Raw genomic sequence first — 21,794 nt, 5'->3', positions numbered from 1 at the left:
CTATTGCCTCCATCAGCACAAATTATATTACAACTCAAAAACCACTTACTAGAAAGTCTAAAATCCAGAAATCCAGAAATCTCTTAAAAGGGAAATATTTTTTGGAAACCCATTTGGTGACAGAACCTGAATTGAACTATTTATATTTATAATCTCAATTTAGGGGTGCCTGGGTGGCTCAGTCAGTTGGGCGTCTGACTTCGGCCCAGGTCATGATCTCACGGTTCGTGGGTTTGAGCCCCACATCAGGCTCTGTGCTGACAGCTCAGGGCCTGGAGCCTGCTGTGAATTCTGTGTCTCCCTCTCTCTCTGCCCCTTCCCTACTCACACTCTGTCACCTTCTGTCTCTCAAAAATAAATAAACATTGAAAAAAATTTTTAAATAATCTCAGTTTAGTCCACTTTAATATTCATTCATTTTGTTGCAGAACTATTCATGGGTTTCATTGCACAGTGAAGCCTCAGACAGCACTGATAATGGTCTGGAACACAGGGTACACACACCTAGAGTATATGCACCATTCCAAAAATGGCTACTGCAGCATTTCTCATCTCAGAAGTTATTCTAGAACTTTCACTACTTATCAAGAAGGGAAGTCTATTTCCTCTCCCCCTTGAAAATGGGAGTTTTTAAGAATAAAAGTGGTGGAAGTGACATGGCTTGACTTCCAAGGCTAGGTCATCAAAGGTGATATGGCTTCTGCCTATTTTCCCTTCTCCCCAAAATGCTTGCCCTTTGAACTCAGCCACCATGTTGTGAGGAAGCTCAGCCACAGTGAAGCCAACCGAAACTGTTCTAGCCCACAACCCCAGCCAGGGTCTCAACCACCAGCCATTATTAACCACCAACCAGCATCAACTATCAGACATGAGAGGGTAGTTGACGCCTGTCCTCAGCACTCAAGTGCCCCCCACTGTTGGCTGAATGGAGCAAAGATCAGCTGATGCCAAGCCTTGAATGCCAAGGCTTGATTCATGCCAAGCCATGAATCTAAATGTAGATTCATGAGAAAGACAAACATTTTTGTTGTTTTAAGGCACAAAATTTTGGGTAATGTTCTACAGCTATAGTGACTGGCCTCTTATCCTATTTACTTTGTGAAAATGTGAAATATTCTGAATTCTAAAACCCATCAAAGGTTTCAGATAATATCTGCATACTAAAATCATGCTTGTATATCTTTTTCTCTATAGAAATAGAAGTTCTTTGAGGACAAGAACAAAGTTTTCTTCTCGGAGCTACCATTTAAGATAGGGTAGGTCCTCATGGCGTGTCTACTGAATTAATGTTGAATGAATAGATGAATGAACAAATAAAGTAACACAGTTGCAAACAAATGATTATTTTGAGATAGTTTTTCAGTAGACTACTCTTTTATTCAACACAATCCATTGCTCAAAAATAACTTAGAATACCTTATTTTTTATAATTATTTTCAGTTTACGAGCTATACGAAAAGCGTCATCAATTTTCCTATCTTGTTTTTATCCAGAAGTGTTATCTATTATCATTACATGTTTTATCCATCAAGGCATGTTCCAAATAATCCTTGGCTGTTTCCAGAAGTCAAATACATCGTTAAGGATGAAGACTTTCCATCACTGAAGATATTCGAAGTAACTTGACAAAACTCTGAAGGTTATGCCGCAACAGGAGATCCCAATGGTTTTGAACAATGCAATGTTCAAATGTAATGCAATCTGAGACAACGACGCACAGATGCAAAGACTGTAGCATCCGTATCGACAACTTTGGGAGGAAAAAAAAACATTAATTTGGAATGTAACTTCTACCCTGCATGACAAAAATAAAAGTGTATTTATCTCACGATCCTATGTCACATGTATGTCATGTCACACATGTATGTAACTATGTGAGGGAAAGGGAGGAAGGTAGAGAGAAAATCCATAACGTCATAAAGACATGAATAGACAACGTCAATTTGTGTTTTAGTGTTCCTGTTGGGAATAACCATTTTAGCTCTTCCCGGGGAATGTTGTAATGATGAAATAAGTGAGGTACTAGTTTTACAGTTTTGCTGCCAAAATAGGTGTCTGATTGGAATTTAATGGATCCTTACTGCCCTGCTTTTTCCTTCTGCCTCGTGTTGTGTAAATTGCGTAAGCTAGGTTGCATGTAGGTGTATTTCAGGATAATTCCCACCCAGAGGAACTCTCTGAGAAAGTAAGAGTCATTAGATAAATATAATATTAACCACGGTCTCTCAAAAAATGCCAAGAGGGTGACGAATCCTACGACACACAGCACAGCTTCCTGAAAATCTTTTCTTTCTCCTCTCTGGTATCTCACAGAGCCGGGCAAGAACACTGCCTCCAGACCTCCTTTCCATCTAAAATCCCCCCTTTTTGCTCTTTCCCCTATGACCCCTTCCACACACATACCCCTCTGTTCTTTTTCTGCCTACCACTCTTATCTTCTCTATCTGTTCTTTTCTCACCATACTGCTTCCTGAGATCAAATGAACTGGCCTTGGCTGCATTTGATTCCCTTTCTCATGCATTAACCTGGTCCTGTGCAATCCTAGGACCAGGGACACAGCACAGGTAAAAAGAAAACTCTCTTTTTCAAGGTGAGGAAGGGGAGAAGAGGCTGTGAATCCTGAAATATGAATTTTTTCCTTGTCATACCGATGTCTTACAAGCAGAATTCCATTTCACTAAATAGCAGTCATGTGATGAGTGATCTCAACCAGATAAACTGTCAGGACAGCATAAAGTACAACATGACCTGACTATAGACTCTAGATGAACAGTTCAAGGACCACATATTCACTGGTATATACTGCTGCAGGCCCGCTGGGGTCTGGATAACTCGGTATTGATTTAAATGGATGCGTAAACAGTGTCATAAGAAGCTACCTCATCCCTGGAGCTACATTATTCCTGGGGTCCCTCCCCTTTTACCTGATACCTAAGTACCACTTTTCTAGGTTTAAAAGGGAGTTGAAAGCCCCAGAAACTGCCAAAGACCTGATAATGAAAGTCAAGTATCCATTCCTATATCCCTACTCCCTCTCCCTCTCTTTGGACTCTGAACCCCAGAAGAAACACTGGGGATTGGAGGGTAGAGAAACTGCAAAGCAGAAATTCCCATGTATGATAAGGTGGCCAAATAAAATACAGTACACTGGGGGCACCTGGGTGGCTCAGTCGGTTAAGCATCCGATTTCGGCTCGGGTCATGATCTCACGGTTTGTGAGTCTGAGCCCCACGTCAGGCTCTGTACTGACAGCTCAGAGCCTGGAGCCTGTTTCAGATTCTGTGTCTCCCTTTCTCTGCCCCTCCCCTACTCACACTGTCTCTCTCTCTCTCTCTCTCAAAAATAAGTAAGTTAAAAAAAATTTTAATACAGTACACTGAATTAAGTCTGAATTTCACATAAAGAACAAATAATTACTTAGTATAAATATGTCCCAAATATTTCATGGGGTATACTTACACTTGAAAAAAAAAGTATTCATTCTTTATGTGAAGTTCAAATTTAACTGGGTGGTCCTGTTTGACTTTTCTCTGGAGATCTGGTAACCCTAATTTAGGACAATCAGTGAGGAGAATATCAACCACAAGTGAATATCTTAGGCTTAAAAATGAGAATTCTTAGGTATACACTTTCTCTTGAATTGCCCACTAAAAATGTACCTAAAACATCAGAATATTAAAAAAGGTGGGGGGGTAGGAGGAAAGGCAGTCTCTGAAAACAGCAGGATCAGGCAGAGGCAATCTGGAGTAGTAAGATGCTTAAGTAGCTGGAAATGTTTTGTTGATGTACTAGACATAGAAACCAAGTCAGCTTGTCCTCACAGCATACACGATGCTGTAGCCAGGTAACAATTTATTTGTCAGCTCAGCTTGCACAGAGGAGTGCACAGCCTTTTCTCCGTTTCTGGAAGGGAGATGGGAATTTCAAGGCAAATTGCTTGCGGGAACATTTTCGTTTAAAAATCTGAAAGAAATCTGCATTACCGAACTGAGAAGACAAATAGATCAAAGACACTATGGTAAAAGAGAACCATGCTGACCTGGAAAACTGAGGGGTGAAGGGTAGGCGTCAATCAAAGTGCTCAAAAGCTCATGATGTTTTTGTCTTGAAAAACGCTAATGTAGACCGAGTCGAAAAGTGAAGACTTTCAGTGATAAACACTGTCTAAACTGGCTTATTCTCACGTGCCTACCTTCAGTCCTGCTCATCCTCTTAAGAAAAGGAAAAGGAGTCTCAGACTAATTCTTCAGAGACTGAAACTATTGCAGCATGGGGGTGGGTCATTACTTTCAAAGCAAACATGGAATATATTTACATCTTATTTAAAAGGTAATTAAAAACAACTTCAATCAAATTAGTAAAAATTACTAGAATTGTATCCATAGATTTACATCTTATTTAAAATGTCATTATCAATGACTTCAATGAAATTAGTAAAAATTACTAGAGTTGTATAATGTATTTACATGGATTATTAATTACTAACAATCAAATTATGAAACCAGAAGATGTACCAGATCACTTAAGTTTTATAGCTGACATCAAATTTTACTTGTCTTGCTTTGCTTTTTTAAAAACTACATTTCCCCCAAAAGACAGATCTCATTCAAGCATTCTTCTTTTTTTTTTTATACAATGTTTTAAAATGTTTGTGTATTTATTTATTTATTTGAGAGAGAGCAAGAGGGAGGGAGAGGCAGAGAGACACAGACAGAGAGAATCCCAAGCAGATTCCGCACTGTTATAAATTATTTTTTAATGTTTATTCAGTTTTGAGAGACAGAGAGAGACAGAGCATGAGCAGGGAAGGGGCAGAGACAGAGGGAGACACAGAATCCAAAGCAGGCTCCAGGCTCTGAGCTGTCAGCACAGAGCCCGACATGGGGCTTGAACTCACAAACTGTGAGATCGTGACCCGAGCCAAAGTCAGACGCTCAACCAACTGAGCCACCCAGGCGCCCCAATTCCACACTGTTAGTGCAGAGACCCACACAGGGCTCAAACTCACAAACCATGAGATCATGACCTGAGCCAAAACCAAGAGTCAGATACTTAACCAACTGAGCCACCTAGGCACCCCTCATGCAAGCATTCTTAACAAAGTTTTAACAATCCAGGATTCTGCAGAGGCAATGAAAGACCCTTGGTTGGCCCCATCGGGCTGGACTGGGTCTGTGCTAGTTCAAGACAGCAGCAGCCCAGGAGGTGGGGAGTACAGAACCTCTTCCTGTGCCTGTACAGTGGGGGACTCATGGGGGATGGGGTCAAGGAGATTCAGCCCATGTGACAGCAGAGCTTCCGGGAGAACAGAGCAGGGGAACAAGGAGAGAGAAGCCCTTCAGTGTGTGAAACAGGATGAGGCTCAAGTGAAGGCTTAGACAGCAACAGGTGTCTCCTCTAAGGAAGCCTAAAACATGCTATTCACGACTGAAAACTTACGCTGAAATACGACTTAAGAGTTGTGATGGTTAATTTTATGTGTCAACCTGACTGGGACATGGGGAGCTCAAAGTAAATGTTATTTCTGGGTGCATCTGTGAGGGTGTTTGCAACGAGATTAGCAGGTGAGTTGGTGGCCCCAGTAAAGCAGACCGCCCTCCCCAATATGGGTGAGCATTACCCCAACCATTCAAGGTCCAAAGAAAACAAAAAGGCAGAGGAAGGAGGAATTCTCCCCTTTTGCTTCCTCCCTGCCTGCCTGAGCTGGGACATCAGTGCCCTCCTGCCCTTGGACTGAGATGGACACCATTAGCCCATCTGGTTCTCCAGCCTTCAGACTCGGACTGAACTACACCACTGGCCTTCCTGAGTGTCAACCTTGCAGAATCAGATTTTGGGACTCCTTACCACCTGCAATCATGTGAGCCAATTCCCTAAAGGAATCTCTTTATCTATCTATATCTATATCTATATCTATATCTATATCTATATCTATATTATTTATATCTATATCTATCTCCCATCGATTCTGTTTCTCTGGAGAAACTTGATTAATGGGAGAGTAAAAACAAGGCCATTAAATAATCACAGGGGGAAATAAACTTATTCCCACTCAACCTGGTGATCTCTTCCTGCACACCCCTTCTCCCCAGCCCCTCATCACTCACCTGTCTGAATTCCATTTCCCATTGAGCATTCGCTGTTTTAGAAGTGATGGCCCATGTAAAGACAGCAGCTCTTTTGAGGAGCCTGGGTGGCTCAGTCGGTTACGCTTCTGACTCCGGCTCAGGTCATGATCTCGTGGTTCATAAGTTCAAGCCCCACATCCGGTTCTGCGCTGACAGCTCGGAGCCTGGAGCCTGCTTCAGATTCTGTATCTCCCTCTCTCTCTGCCCCTCCCCTGCTCATGCTCTGTCTCTGTTTCTGTCTCTCTCTCTCTCTCTCTCTCTCTCTCAAAGACAAATAAACATTAAAAAATGAAAAAGACAGCAGCTGTTTCTCATTTTAGCAGCTTACCAAACTGTACTCTCACTAAAGGCAGGAGCAGTCTCCCAGAGATCTTGATTTCCTATGGAGCCTAAAACCCAGAAGGGCTTTGCACATAAGGAGGAGTTTCAGGGAATTAACGAATGCAGTCTCCAAACTGCTAACATTCAAAAATGCTCATTAGTATTGTATTATTAACCTCAAAAACAAAACACCACCAAATCACAGAGAGAGCATCCTGCCTTTCTGGTTCTCTCCCTCAGAGAATGAGGCTGAGCACAAGGTCAGGGGAGTGTAGGGCAAATGGCGGCCTCCCGAGCTATGGGCCTGGCACCCTTTACCAGCCTTAAATTAGCCATAAGAAAATGGTTGACAGTCCTGTCAGCATGCCATACACTTTGGTGAAAAGAACAAATGAAATAATATTGAAAAAATACATCTCCCTCTTCTCTACAATTGTTCATTTGATCTTTATCCCAAACCTACTTTGACAAGATTAACCAAACACTGAAAGCTGAAGGTACGAGACACGCAAAAGCCTATTAGGTTATCTAGTCCATTTTTTAGGCCACATGTACAGTTACGTGTTCCCTATAGAAATATTTTCGAGAACTTTGTCTGCCCCTTTCCCAGTAGACTTCTCTGGATGTTTTAAAGTCTTTCCCGAGGAGCGTGTTCTAGTTAGGCACATCTTAAGACACCTGACAGTTTTTCTGAAGCTTCTATTTCAATTTGTCTTATTTAAATTTTGCCCCATTGCTCCTACTTAGGCCCTTTTCCCGTCACCATATTGTAGATAGTTTTCATATTCCTTTTTAGGCGTAATTTAACCATGCTTCACACATTAACTTGAGTAGACAGTATATGGTATAAATTACACAAAACAGCGATGTGTGAAGACATTCTGTGGTGAATAAATTAAAGCATTAATTTCAGACATATCAAACTAACACTTTTTAAATTTGTGGTTCCTATAATTTTCAGACCTGTTTCTGAAGTCTCTGCGGCAGGGGAATTAAATGGAAGAGATTAGTCCAAAACTTTTACTTTCAATTCATAGGTTGGAGAGCAGCCATTCCCATGAATATTCAAAAGAGAAAAGATTTTTTTTTAAAGGATTTAACACAGAGCGGCGCCTGGGTGGCTCTGTCGGTTAAGCGTCCGACTCTTGATTTTGGCTCAGGTCATGATCTCACAGTTGGTGAGTTCGAGCCCCGCAGCGGGCTCTATGCTGCCTTGGCCTCTCTCTCCCTCCCTGTCTGCCCCTCCCCTACTCGTGCTCTCTCTCTCTCTCTCTCTCAAAATAAGTAAATAAACTTTAAAAAAATGTGTTAAAATTTTCTAAAAAAAAAAAAAAAAAGAACCTAACACAGAGGGCTTACTCAGATTTAAGGAGATGTTGCCATTCAGACATAAAGTGAAAAAGACGGGGTTCAGCAACTCACCAGACATCATCACCACCAGTCTGGCAGGTAAGAGAGAACTGAGGGAGAGGGCTTCGTTGCCCACAGAGTGTTTGTGAAACTTGGTACGACGAGCCTGAATGGACTGAAGAAGGGCGCCTGTCTTCGGTATGGAGAGAAGATTGGCACAAAGAACCCAACTCACATTTAACCCAAAACTGTCCCGGCACAGGCTTTCCTGGGCTCCTCGGGTTTCTAGTTTCTACAAATGATACGGAACTGAAGAATGGACCAGGGACTGGCACCAAACCACATACGCACACAATTCCTCTCGAGGAGTGAGACTTGAGAAGAATAATCGAGTTGGTCCCTGTTCCCGGTTTTAATTTTCACCGAGTGTTTACCACTTGGACCGTAGTTTTATTTAGTTTGCTTACTGCCTGTCGTCTCCAGCCCCCACCTAGCAATCTAAGCTCCACGCGGACAGAAACCTTTGGTTGTGCCTTGTCTGCATCTATATCCCCAGTGCCTAGGACACTGCCTGACCCACGGCAGGCAGTTAAGTATCGGATCAAGGAAGTCGCTGATTTGGCACCGATTTCTTCATTCACAGAGTCAGACAGAAAAATAGCACGCATATGTCCCTGCTGAAAAAGCTCCAGCAAAAAAAAAAAAAAAAAAAAAAAAAAATTGTTCTACTATGGGAAGAAGTTTTTAAAATTCTTGGAGGTAGGCTTTGAGACAGTGTTATTCCTTAAAATATAAACTAGGAAGTATCTCAAATCTGACCAGCCTCAAACTAAAGGGGAGGCCCTGTGAGGGCAGGGGCCGCGTCGTCTTTGTCCCTCCGTGTGAGCTCATGACTCGGACCTGAGAAATAAGATCCAGTAGGAACAACTGACCGAGGCTGTGCCAGCCGCTCGTCTGAGCGCTCGCCCGCGTGAATTCACTACTTTCTACGATAATTCTATGCGGGGGGCACAACGATTCCCCCCAGCTCCCAGGTGAAGAACATACATTGTAAGGGAGTAAATAACCGCCCGTTATCAATGTTTGGTTTCTCAGCTCCAGACCCACCCTCCTTTGCCCGGCTTTGTGAGCTGGGACTGGCCGAATGTTAGGCAGCAGCCCCAGGATGGTCCTCCCTGACAGGCCCTGGCCCTCCGTGTTTGTTGGGCAGCAAGGGAAACCAGAAGCCAGCTTTGGGCGAGTCCCCAGCTGTACCCCGGGGCCACACCGTCCTCACAGAGAGCTGCTTCTGCAGAATGGCGCTACCTTCTGGAAAGTCCTTTCCCACCAGCGGGCTGCATGTTCCCGAGGTCCCCGCGGCTTCTCTGGAGAGGACTGACTCCCGGCCCGGTCCTCAGTTCCTTTATTGTCCCCTCTCCTCAGCCAAGGTGTGGTGGGTGCACCTTGTGGATCCCTTACACGCCTTTTACTCCTTTAAGTAGCTAACCTCCTTCCACTACTTAACAATTCTTTAGGTTCAGTTGTGCCTGGATAGAGCGCTGGGACGGTACTCTATTATTTCAGACCCCAAAGAGCTCCAGATTGTACCACGGGGAAGCGATCAGGCTGGGCTTCAAACGCAGCAAGTCTGAAACTAGAGGACACACTCCAAACTCTGATACTACACTGTCTCCAATTTGGGGAGAGAATCCAGGTTAACTCCGCCCACAGCCCAGACACCTCTGAGGATGCAGATATGAGAACCGCAGTTACAAGGGCCAGACACCGAATCACGTCTCCTCTGGTACGACACGGATTAACACTACACGACCCTAAATCTTAATAGCTCAAAACCCTTTTACATGCAGAATTCCACGACTAGACAACTCTGTAGAGTTGAAAAGGCATATGTTATTGTTCTCATAGGTAAAGAAACTGAGGCCCACAGACAGTAAAATTTTGCACAAGTGGTCACACTCAAGTCTTCCAGCTCCCAGCCAGAACTTTGCCTATAATGTCACTATCTTACCTTGGGGTTTCGTTACACTGGAGTCAGTTTGACTGTGAGACTGAATGGTGGATCTCCAAAAGATCCGTGTCCAAACCCTTGAGGCCTGTGAACATAACCTTATATGAAAAAGGGATCTTTGCAGATATGATTACATTAAGGGGAGATAGGGAGTTATCCTGGAAAATCAGGGTGGCCCCTAAATGCCATCATAAGAGTCCTTAGAAAAGAGAGGTAGAGAGAGACTTCACACACACAGAGGAGAAAAGGTTGTGAAGCCAAAGGCAGAGATGGGAATGATGTGGCCACAAGTCAACGAATGCAAGTAGCCTCCAGAAGCTGGAAGAGGAAAGGCACAGAAAGCGGCAATGAACAGATTCTCCTCTAGAGACTCTGTAGGGAACACAGCCCTGATGACACCTTGACCATAGCCCAGAATTACTGATGCCCAACTCCTGGCCTCCAGAGAGACCAAATTCTACTGTGTTAAGTCACCAAGTTTGTTGTAATGTCTTACAGCAGCCTCAGGAAATTAATATACTGACAAATTCAAGTTTAAAAAAAGTTTATACAGATAGAAAATATCTAAACATGACATAAAGTTTTATGAAATTAGCTTCATTAAAAATGAAGGATGTTAAGACCATTGAGAATGAAAACACGAGCTACATAGAAACATAAGATCTTCCAAAACTGAATAAGGGAGAAATAGAAAAATCTGAATAGCTCAATTACTAGTAATGAAATTGAACTGGTAACCACAAAACTCTCAAGAGACAAAAGTCCAGGACCAGCTGTTTTCACAGATAAATTTAAAGAAGACTGAATTCCTATGCTCTTCAAACTATTCCAAAAAATAGGAGGGGAAGGAAAGCTTCCAAATACATTCTACAAGGCCAGCATTACCCTGATACCCAAACCCAAAGACACTAGAAAAAAGAAAACCATAGGCCAATATCCCTGATGAACATAGATGCAAAAATCTTCAACAAAATATTACCAAACTACATTCAACAATACTTTAAGAGGATTATTCACCATGTTCAAGTGGAATTTATTCTGGGGATGCAAGGATGGTTAAGTGCGTGTAAGTCAATCAACCTGACATTCTACATTTTAAAAAGTGAAGGACAAAAATCATATGATCATCATGATGGATGTGGAAAAGCAATCTGACAAAATTCAACATCCATTTATGATGAAAATGCTCAAAAAGTGGATTCCAAGGGAACGTTGAATCATTATGCTGAGGCCGTATTTGAAAAACTCACAGCTAACATCATACTCAACGTTAAAACCTTTAAGATACAGAACAAGACAAGAATGTCCATTCCCTTCACTTTTATTCGACATAGTACTGGAGGTCCTAACCACAGCAATTAAACAAGAAAAATAAAAAGACATCAGAATTGGTAAAGAAGAAGTTAAACAGCACTATTTGCAGATGACGTTATACTGTACATATAAAACCCTAAAGACTCCACCAAAAAACTATTCAAAACAATAAATAAATTCCATAGTTGCAGGATACAAAACCGATATACAAAAATAGGTTGTGTTTCTATACACTAATAACAAAGTAGCAGAAAGAGAAATTACAAAAATAATTCCATTTATAATTATATCAAACAGAATAAAATACCTAGGGACAAACTTAATGAAGGAAAAATGAGGAAAGATTTGTATTTTGAAAACTACAAAACACTGATGAAAGAAACTACAGACGACACAAACAAATGGAAAGATAGTCCATGCTCATGGATGGGAAGAATTAATATAGTTCAAATGTCCCTAAGCAATCTACAGATTCAATGCAATCCCTATCAAAATACCAATAGCATTTTTTCACAGAATTAGAACAAATAATACTAAAACTCGTGTGGAACCACAAAAGATTCCAAATGGCCAAAGCAATCTTAACGACAAAGCTGGGTTATCACAATCCCAGATTTTAAGAAATACTACAAAGCTGTCATAATCAAAGCTGTAAGGTACTGGCATAAAAACAGACACATAGATCAAGAGAACAGAACAGAGAGCCCAGAAACAAACCCATGCTTTTATGGTCAATTAATCTATGACAAAGAAGGAAGAATATATAACAAGGAAAAGACAGTCTCTGCACAAAACGGTGTTGGGAAAACCGGACAGCTACATACAAAAGATTGAAACTGGACCACTTTCTTGCACCATATGCAAAATAAACTCAAAATGGATTAAAGACCTAAATGTGAGACCTGAGACCAGAGACTCCTAGAAGAAAACATAGGCAGTAATCTTTTTGGCATTGGCCTTAGCAATGTTTTTCTAGATAGATCTCCCCAGGCAAGGAAAACAAAAGCAAAATTAAATTATTGATACTATACTAAAATAAAAAGTTTTTGCACAGCAAAGGAAACCATCTATCAAACGGTCTGTAACATACTGAATGGGAGAAAATATCTGCAAATGATATATCTAATAAGGGGTTAATATCCAAAATACGTGAAGAATTTATACAACTCAACACCAAATAATAATAATAGTAATAATAATAGTAATAATCCAATTTAAAAATGGGCACAGGAACTGAATAGACATTTTTCCAAAGAAGTCATCCAGATGGCCAACAGACACATGAAAAGATGCCCATCATCACTCACCATCAGGGAAATGCAAATCAAAACCACAACATGGTATCACTTAACACCGGTCAGAATGGTCAGAATCAAAAACAGAAATGGGACGCTTGGGTGGCTCAGTGGGTTGAGCACCCAACTCTTGATTTTGGTTCCAGTTATGATCCCAGGGTTGTGGGACAGAGCCCCGCATCAGGTTCATGCTGAACATGGAGTCTGCTTGAGATTCTCTCTCTCTCTCTCTCTCTCTCTCTCTCTCTCTCGAAGAAGAAGAAGAAGAAGAAGAAGAAGAAAGAGAGAGAGAGAGAAGAAATAACAAGTGTTGGCGAGGATGTGGAAAAAAAGGAACCCTCATGAACCATTTGTGGGAATGTAAATTGGTGCAGTGTGGAAAATGGCATGGAGGTTCCTAAGAACATTAAAAATAGAATTACCATATAATCCAATAATTCCACTACTGGGGTATTCACCCAAAGAAAATGAAAGTAATAATTTGAAAGGACATATGCACCCCTACGCCTATTGCAGCATTTACAACAGCCAAGATACAGAGGCAACCCAGGTGTCCATCCACAGACGAAAGGATAAAGAAGATGTGGTATAGATATACAACGGAGTATTACTCGGCCATAAAAAATTGAGATCTTGCCATTTACAATAACATAGATGGATCTAGATGGTATAATGCTAAGTGAAATAAGTCAGTCAGAGAAAGACAAATAGCATATAATTTCACTCATATATGGAATTTAAAAAACAAAACAAACAGGGGCACCTGGGTGGCTCAGCCGGTTAAGCATGGACTCTTGATTTAGACTCAAGTCATGATCTCACAGGTCATGGGATTAAGCTCCACGTCAGGCTCTGTGCTGACAGCGTGGAGCCTGCTTGGGATTCTCTCTCTCCCTCTCCCTCTCTGCACCCCACCTCTCTCTCCCAAAATAAGTACACTTAAAAAAAACTATTTTAAAACAAAACAGAGGGGGGAAAAGCAACAAATAAAAGAACAGAATCTTAAAAACAGAACAAATTGGTGGCTGCCAGAGGAGGGATGGGTCGGGGAAAAGATGAAACAGATAAAAGGGATTAAGAGCCCACTTATCTTGACGCACACTGAGTAATGTACAGAATTGTTAAATCATCATACTGTACACCGGAAACTGATGGAACACTGCACGTCAATATACTTCAGTTAAAAAAAGAAAAAAAATGTACAATATCCATTAACAGAATGGGTGAAAAATATTCTGGTAGGTTTATACACGGCAATGGAAGACAGAACTGCCACTATACCCAATATGAATGAATCTCGCAGATATAAAGTTGACCAAAAGAAACCTGAGCCAAGATAGCATACACTACGATTCCATCTACATGAAGTTCAAGAACAGGTACAAATTGAGCTGTGGTTTTGGAACTGTGGTTTCCCGGGGGGCAGGGGTTATCTGCAGGGAGGGACCACAGGGAGCATGCTGGTGGGCTGGAAATATTCTGTATCTTAATCTGGGGCAGGGAATTTACATGGATGTATATCAAAATAAAAGAAACTGATTGAGGTGTATGCTTCAGATTTATATTCTTTACTGCATATAAGTTAGATCTCAAAAAAAAAAAGAACATTAAATATTTATTTTAAAGAAATGACAGAAATGTAGCAAGGTTAATGCACCACATTCAAGATTGTCAGAAAACCAGTATACCATCCCCAAGTTGCACTAAAAATTAGTCTTAGGATTTTCCTCATTTGCAAAATTGGAATAGTAGTATCTACCAACCTCATATAGCAATTCAGAGAATTAGGCAATGTATAAATATCTTTGCACTCCTATAAGAGAAGTCCTATATAAATATAAGGTAGTATTTGTGGAGTGTTCTAAGATCTCATTTTCACTTAAGTAATCTCTTAGAGATACTTCTTCCTTTCCTTTAAAATACAATAACTAGGGGTGCCTGGATGGCTCAGTCGGTTAAGCGTCTGACTTCAGGTCATGATCTCACGGTTCACGAGTTCAAGCCCCACATCGGGCTCGGTGCTGACAGCTCAGAGTCTGGAGCCTGCATTGGATTCTCTGTCTCTCTGTCTCTCTGTCTCTCTCTCAAAAATAAAGCACTAAAAAAAAAAATAAATAAATAAGTAGAAGAATAAAATAAAATGTAATAACTAAAACCCATAAAGTAAATGAAAGATGAACGATGAGTTAGGCCAAAAACAAATTGATAAATTGGGACCAAAGCAGGGTTGCCCATTCTTTCCATGACCTTCCTGATGGGGAATTGTCATGAAACTGAAAAGTCAATATTTATCTTTATTAAAGCTTCCTGAAAGATTCCAGAATCTACCTAGGATAGGATTTTCAATTCCAGACACTCCAAGCAAAGATTTATAAAGTTTTAAATCCAATAATACCATCCTGCTTATCTCCTTTTTTGAAAGTTATTAATAAAACAAACAATGTTTGGATATAATCATCATCTGTATGGATATAAATAGCATGGTTCAAATCATAGTTCCTCTAAATCAGAGCTGTCCAGTGAGGTAGCCACTAGCCACATGTGGCTATTGAGCACTTGAAATTTGGCTAATTTGAATTGATCTGCCCTCCAAGTATAATATACACACCATTTTCAAAATTTTGTACCAAAAAAAGAACGTAAAATATCTCATTAATGTTTATATTGATTACATGTCAAAATGGTATTATTTTTAATGCACTGGGTTAAAGAAAATAGATTACAATGAATTTAACCTGTTTATTTTTAGTATTTTTAATATGGCTAATAGAAAACTTTAAATTCTATGTAAGGCTTGCATTATATTTCTATTGGACAGCAGGGATCTAAAGAAAGATGTAAATTTTCATCTCAACACAGAGTTTTCGAAAGGGTTTTAAGAATTAGGATTAAGACTGCTTAAATGTTTTCCGGCCAAACTACCTGTCTTTGTCAAAGATTATAATCTATGTTTAATCTTTATAATCAACTGAGTTTTAGGATGGTTTTATGAGGTTTGGCCTCCATGAAGTCACAGAACATTTACTGGTTTTCCGTGAACCTTAAATAATACATAAACCTGCAGTTCTAAAACGTTTGGGGGCTTTGTACCGTTGAGGCAGAGAAAGGACCTTAACAGATCTCCAACATGACTTTCCAGGATACCCTAACCCAAAAGCTATATTCAATCAAGCAAAAATGATACTGCTATGAATTGAATTGTGTTCTCCCAAATTCATAGGCCGAAGCCCTACCCCCCAATATGATGGTACTTAGAGGGCAGGACTTTGGGAGGTAATTAGGTTTAGATGAGGTCATGAGGACAGGGTACCGATGATGGGATTAGAGTCCTTATAAGAAGAAGAAGAGGGGCGCCCGGGTGGCTCAGTTGGTTGGGTGATCAACTCTGGATTTCGGCTCAGGTCGTGATCTCACAGTTCATGAGCTGGAGGCAGAGTCTGGCTCCATGCTGGTGGCGTGGAGCCTGCCTGGGATTCTCTGTCTCCCTCTCCCTCTCTCTCTGCCTCTCTCCTGCTTGCACTCTCTCTCTTCCTCTCAAAAAAAATAAACATAAAAAAAAAAGAAGAGGAAGAGACCAGAATTCTCTCTCTCTCTCTCTCTGCAACAGGGAGGACACTGAGAAGGCAGCCATGTACAAGCCAGGAAGAGAGCTCCCACCAGGAACCGAGCCTGCCAGACCTTCATCTGGGACTTGTAATCTTCAGAACAGTGAGAAAATAAATTGTGATTCACAGTCAACTGTATTTTGTTATGGAAGCTCAAGCAAACTAACACAGAGACCTACTGCTTAAAGCAATCTTTTTTATTAAATGTCATCATTAAGCTTTACCTATATACATTTTGCTATGTAAAGCATGGTGATTTGCACCCTGTGATGAATAAGAATAAAAAAGTATTGATTTTCTCTAGACGTTAACAGGACAGGTCTGACCTCTGGCCTCTGTAGACCACTCACTCACAGACCATCTTTGTTGAGCCAGGAGAAAGGGGTCAAGGAAAATGATTGTTATTTAAAAACATTATTACTTTAAAAAATTTCATCCTTGATTATATTGAAAATATTTTCTTCAGTAAACGGAATTTATATTTCCATTCTAACCGAAAATGCAAAGTTGTTCATCTCTCCCCTAGGGATTTGCTTCTTGGTGGCACTTTCAATGGTCTCACCACAGTTTGAGCATAATAAAATCTCATTTTATGCTCCAAGGCAGGAAGCATCCTAAAAGCTCCTCAACCAGTATAGTACACAACCTTGTGGCTTTTGGACTAACATTTAGACTTCACAGGGGCGCCTGTGTGGCTCAGTTGTTTAAGTGTTCGACTTTAGCTCAGGTCATGATCTCACAGTTCGCGGGCTCAAGTCCCTCATCGGGCTCTGCACTGACAGCAGGGAGCCTGCTTCAGATCTCCTTCACTCTGTGCTTGCACTCTGGCTCTCTTTCTCTCAAAAATAAATGAACATAAACATTTTTTAATAATTTATAAATAATAGACATCACAAAAAAGAAAGGAAACAAAATGGTGTGCTTGTTTCCTTAGAAACATTCAAAACATCTTCAGATGTTTTCTTTTTACTTTTTCTGTTTTACTTTTTTACTGTTTTCTTTTAACTTTTTTTTTAATGTTTAACTTTGAGAGTGAGAGACAAAGTGTGAGTGGGGGAGGGGCAGAGAGCGAGGGAGACATAGAATCCGAAGCAGGCTCCAGGCTCCTAGCTGTCAGCACAGAGCCTGCTGTGGGGCTCGAACCCACGGCCCACGAGATCATGACCTGAGCCAAAGTCAGACACTTAACAGACTCAGCCACCCAGGTGCTCCTACTGCCTGTTGTAAAGAAAGAAAGAGGAGGGGGGAAGTGGAAGAGAACCAAATAGCACAGTTGATTTAATCCCTGTTATCACTTTAACCTCTTTTGCCACCTTTTGGAGCTCCAATGGGTCCAAGTACTCCAAGAAAACTCCACAAAATTTTGTTTGTCCTACACATATTCTCTGGGAAAAGGACCCTGAGCTTTGAACATAATCTCCAAGGAGGCAGTGACCAAAATAGGTTAAGAACTTCTGTTTAAGAGTTTACTTTGGTGAACTGCATGAACATTTCTCCTTGAACCTGGCCAGGTATAACCAGCCGCCTCACTTGATGCATACCACCTAAGACCTCAGAATGTGTACCAGGCCCTGCTTCCACTATTTAATAATGACCTTGTGCCTTGGTTTTGTTTCCTGGTGTGTGTATGCTAGCTGCCTCCAACTTCTCCCTTCCTCCAAGTTGTCCTATTCTGTGTATCCCAGCTAAATAAGAGTGGACCCAGATGGCTGTCTCCTTATCTGAGAGAGACCCCAGGGTGAAACTTGTCATATTTAGCAACATACCCTTTTCTCATACTCCTCTCCACTCTTTTGGGGCCATCTGAATTTGCCACGGTGCTGGATGGGTCGTCCGTTTCTCTATTCTCTTTTTATTTAGGTCTAGGAACCATCAGTTTGGTGAGGCACCTTCAAGGACGTCAGATCGCAGTCCTGTACCGCCATTCCCACGTGGTGTAAAATTCTCTTGCATTCCCACCCTAAGGATGTTGTGAGAAAGAAATGGCGTGCTCTTAGCTCCCCAGAGAAGATTATATAAAAGTAATAAAAGCATTCTGTTGCTGTCGATTCTTTTGGCACGATCACACCAAGTCGCAGAGTCCCCTGCACCTGCCTTGACCATTCCTTGCCTAAGAGTCAGCAGAGACACAAGCACCCACTGACGTTGCGCCCCTCACTCCGTCCACCCTCTCCAAGCCCCACATTCCAAGTTGTCTCCTTGAATATAACTCCGGATCTTCCTACAAACCCCTTTGTACTGATGTAAAGAATTGAAGCTCACTCTCTCCTGTACTCTTCTCACCGGTAAATTCTCAGATCTCTTCGTTTCCTTGCAGAGCGCAGAGGGGTAAGTTGTGTATGCGTGTGTGTGTGTGTGTGTGTGTGTGTGTGTGTGTGTGTGAGCGCGTGTGTGTGTGTGTGTGTATGTGTGTGTGTGTGTTTCCTAAAACTTGCATAGAGCCCATGAGTGTGGCTCTCCGACCTCCTGGATCTCAAGGCAAGGAGTGGGCTCGCCGGAGGGTCCCCGACACCCCGCACAGCAAGCTCGGCCCCGGGGGGGCGGCGGCGGCGAGAGGCAGACGAGCTCGGGGCCGAGAGCCGGGCCCCGAACAGCGGCGCCCCGACCCCCCGACCCCCCGTGCCAGGCAGGGCCCGCCGTCCCCGCGGGAAGGCCGGCCGGCCGGGCCGAGGGCGCTGCGCCGCGGCCTCCGGCTCCTCCTCGGGGCGCCGCGCGGCCAGGCCGGTGGGTGGCGGCGGCCGGGGCCCCCGGGGATGGCGGCGGCCGCGCTCCACCAGCAGGTGGCCCCGGGGTCCCGGCGGCGCCGCCTCCTCCCCGGCGCCCCTCCTCCCGCGGGGGCGGTCAGCGCCCCGACCCGGCTCGCACCCCGCCGCCGCCGCCGCCGCCCTCGGCCCGCCCGCCGCGTCCCCGGGGCCGCGCTCGCCGCCGCCGCCGCCGCCGCCGCGTCCGGAGCAGCGCCCAGGCCGGCCCGCGGCCAGCGCGCAGGGCGCCGGCAGCACCCGGCCCGCCGCGCCGCGCCCTCCCCGCCCCCAACTCGCTCCCCAACGGAAAGTTCGGCTCCGGCTGCGCGAGGCACAGAGCCCGGGAATGAGAAGGGGTCGGGGGGCGTGCTGAGGGGACCGGGCGGCGGCGGCGGCCAGGCGGGGGCAACTTCTCCCGGGAAAGCGCCTCCTGCCGACCCCGCGAGCCGCAGCCCCCGAGTGGGCTCGAGGTGGTTTTTCCCTTGCCTCTGCCTCCCCCTGCGGATTCAAGACGCGGACCTTGGTCCTGGCGCTCCCGCTGCCGGGTGACAAGAGCCAGCGCCGCCGCCGCCGCCGCCGCCTCGGCCGCCGCTCCCTCCGCCCGCCGGCCGCCCCCCGGCCGCAGCCCCTGCCTCCTGCCTCCTGCCAGCACCATGGAGTTCTCCGAGAGGAAGAGGAGCAGGAAATCCCAGAGCTTCAAACTGGTGAGCCGAGGTAAGCGGCGGGCCGCGCCGGGCCGGGCGGGGGGCGTGCGGGCGGCGGAGGGAGGACTTGGCGCCGCGTAAACAGCCCCGCGCCCGGCCCGCCGCCCCGCGCCGCGGCCGCGCGTCCCACTCCGGGGGTCCGGGCTTCCGGGACCCCCGAGTCCCCTCCCGCGGTGGAGGGGGGGCCGCGGCCGCACACGCCGCGCGGCGGGCAAAGTTGTGCGGGGGGGAGGCAGGATGCTATTCAGCGTAAACAAGTCGGAGGGCACATCAGGAAATTAGCAAACAATGACACTTGGGGAGCCGAGAGCCTTCTTTGGTATTCCACTCCTGTGGCTAGGTTGGGGGGTGGGGGAGAGCTGCCGCTCCGTCAGGCCGTGCACACACGAATCCCGACCAATGGTTGTGGGTTTGCTTTTTCTCCCCCCAAACAGAAGCAAAAAAGGTGGTGGTTCTGTTAAGAACCAGAAAGAAGCTCATGAGGTGCACGAGCCCAAAATGAGAATTGCTGACCTCCGGCGTCTTTTCTAGAGACGTTATTTGGGTTGGAAAGGTGTTTTGGAATAGATCACTTATCGGTCAGAAAAGTATCCTTAAAAAAAAAAAAAAAATCCAGCCGGTTCCTGGCGATTTAACAGGTGTACATCACGGTCTTCGGGCTTAGGAATGTTTTATGGGGGAAGGGGAAAGTTGAGTCGTCTTGTCTGTGTTCAGTTACTTGTCAGAGCCTTCATTTTCCTGATAGGACTTTTTGAAAAACGCTGAGAACTTAAGAGCGGACATAAAAATATGTCTATCCAAATGCATTGTGTCGCCTTAAATTAGAGGCAGGTGACTTTTTTCGTCCTAATGTCCCGGGTCCCGATATTGAGTTGAGAACCACCTTGCTTAAATAATCGTCTTTGAATCAACTTGAGGTCAAAAGCAAACCACAGAACCTGTCCCCTTTTTCCTCTGTTGTTTTATCTAGCACTGGCATCAGAGTAGAGAGAGCACTGGCATCAGAGTAGAGAGAGCAAGGCGACCAACCTGGGGAAGTCACATGTGAGCTGATGAACGTTAGAGGGCAATTCCAAGTAACAGAGCTTTTCAAGCTAAGCTGAGCTACCTGTGATGTAGATTCAATAAAGCCTGTTTTCGGCAAGCCTGAAAATGGTTTGATTGTGGACATTTTGAAGATCGCCTCATACCTGTTTTCCCTGATTTAGTTCGGATACTGCTTCATGAAAGAGGCCTGGCATAGTTTTACGTATTCAAAATATTTGGCTCGTCCCTCTGTTTCCGTGTTGATTACTCAGTCATTTGTACTTTAAAAATCTCCATATGTGACCGGCCTGTTGGTTTATTGATTCATTCGGGAAGGTAGGCTGCTTTCCTTATTTATGACCTCAGGGAACTTAACTACTCTATCTGAAAAGTGAGAGTGGTTTTGTAGACCTTGTCCTGTCAGGTCTCAAGCCACCAAAGAAAACAAAACAAAAAAGGAATAGCTTTTAAGAAGGAACCTCTATTTTCTTACCTAGACGATCCTACTTTTCAGAAATAGACCATTGGCAAGTACAGGAGCCTCTGTAGAAAAGAAAGAAGCTCTTAACGTACGGTATTTTAAAGTTTGCCTGACGAAGCAAGTTTTTCTTTTTCCTTTTTTTTTCTTTCTTTAAATTATGGGTCTGATTCTTCTCTCTGCTCTGCAGGTGCATTTTTAGAAAATAAACTATTGCATATTAAAGTGCCATAGCTGAATGCAAAAGATTCACTTGTGTGAAAGATGAGAATCTTGCTTTCTTATCTAAGCTATACTATGTTTGAAATAACAAATCAGTTTTTTCGTGTGTGCTTTCCTGTAAGCTGCTTAAAGGCTGGTATTTTTCTGGGTAAACTGAGAAAACAGAGTGTCGGGTTACCCTGAAGCATGCTGTTGATATACTGTACTCATGGAAATGGGTTGTGGAGATAATTTTGGAATCACCCCCGCCCTCCCGGCCTATGATTGGGCAAGGTTTTTCTTTTCCTTATAAACATGCTTGTCATTTGAAAGAAAAGAGGCCTAGTAATTGGCATCTGTGGGCCAAATTTACTGGGAAAACTATGTGATCAGCAAAGCCGTTTTCTAAAGTCAAAGTAATAGGTCAAGTTTGCGTACTTTTCAGAGTAAGCAAAGTTTTAGAGATTACTAAAGACCATGAATTCCGTGACTAACCGAGTTCTTGGAAATTATGTTTATAAATTAAAGTATAGATTATACATCTTCTCTATAACGAGAGTCTAGTCTTTATTGCTTATTCATATCTTGCTCGTCATTAGAATTGTAATTTTTGGTTGTTTTC

At 43.5% G+C, this 21,794-nt stretch overlaps 1 protein-coding gene and 1 long non-coding RNA gene across 17 annotated transcripts in view; one reads left to right on the top strand and one right to left on the bottom strand.

Annotated features, from left to right (window-relative positions):
* Window positions 1-19,663, bottom strand: part of LOC102960811 — a 51,653-nt gene extending 31,990 nt beyond the window's left edge. For 4 of the 8 annotated variants that reach the window (XR_006219624.1, XR_006219623.1, XR_006219628.1 and 1 more), the window contains exons 1-3: window positions 18,285-18,604; window positions 17,789-17,982; window positions 1,417-1,750 (exon numbers count right to left, since the gene is read on the bottom strand). This is a non-coding gene — a long non-coding RNA (uncharacterized LOC102960811). Of the gene's footprint in view, window positions 1-1,416; window positions 1,751-17,788; window positions 17,983-18,284; window positions 18,605-19,282; window positions 19,364-19,415 lie in introns of those variants that run through there. The other 4 variants (XR_006219629.1, XR_006219626.1, XR_006219630.1 and 1 more) reach the window with 4 other exon arrangements.
* BEND7 (BEN domain containing 7) overlaps window positions 19,349-21,794 on the top strand; it is a 77,295-nt gene continuing 74,849 nt past the window's right edge. For 8 of the 9 annotated variants that reach the window (XM_042991077.1, XM_042991081.1, XM_042991084.1 and 5 more), the window contains exon 1: window positions 19,349-19,477. In XM_042991077.1, the coding sequence (XP_042847011.1) occupies window positions 19,417-19,477 (61 nt within the window). In that variant the 5' untranslated portion in view covers window positions 19,349-19,416. The remainder of the gene's footprint in view (window positions 19,478-21,794) is intronic. The other variant, XM_042991085.1, reaches the window with a different exon arrangement.

This window comes from Panthera tigris, chromosome B4 (genome assembly GCF_018350195.1).
Source record: "Panthera tigris isolate Pti1 chromosome B4, P.tigris_Pti1_mat1.1, whole genome shotgun sequence".
Classification (NCBI taxonomy): Eukaryota; Metazoa; Chordata; class Mammalia; order Carnivora; family Felidae; genus Panthera; species Panthera tigris.
This window is presented reverse-complemented; position numbering and strand designations above follow the sequence as displayed.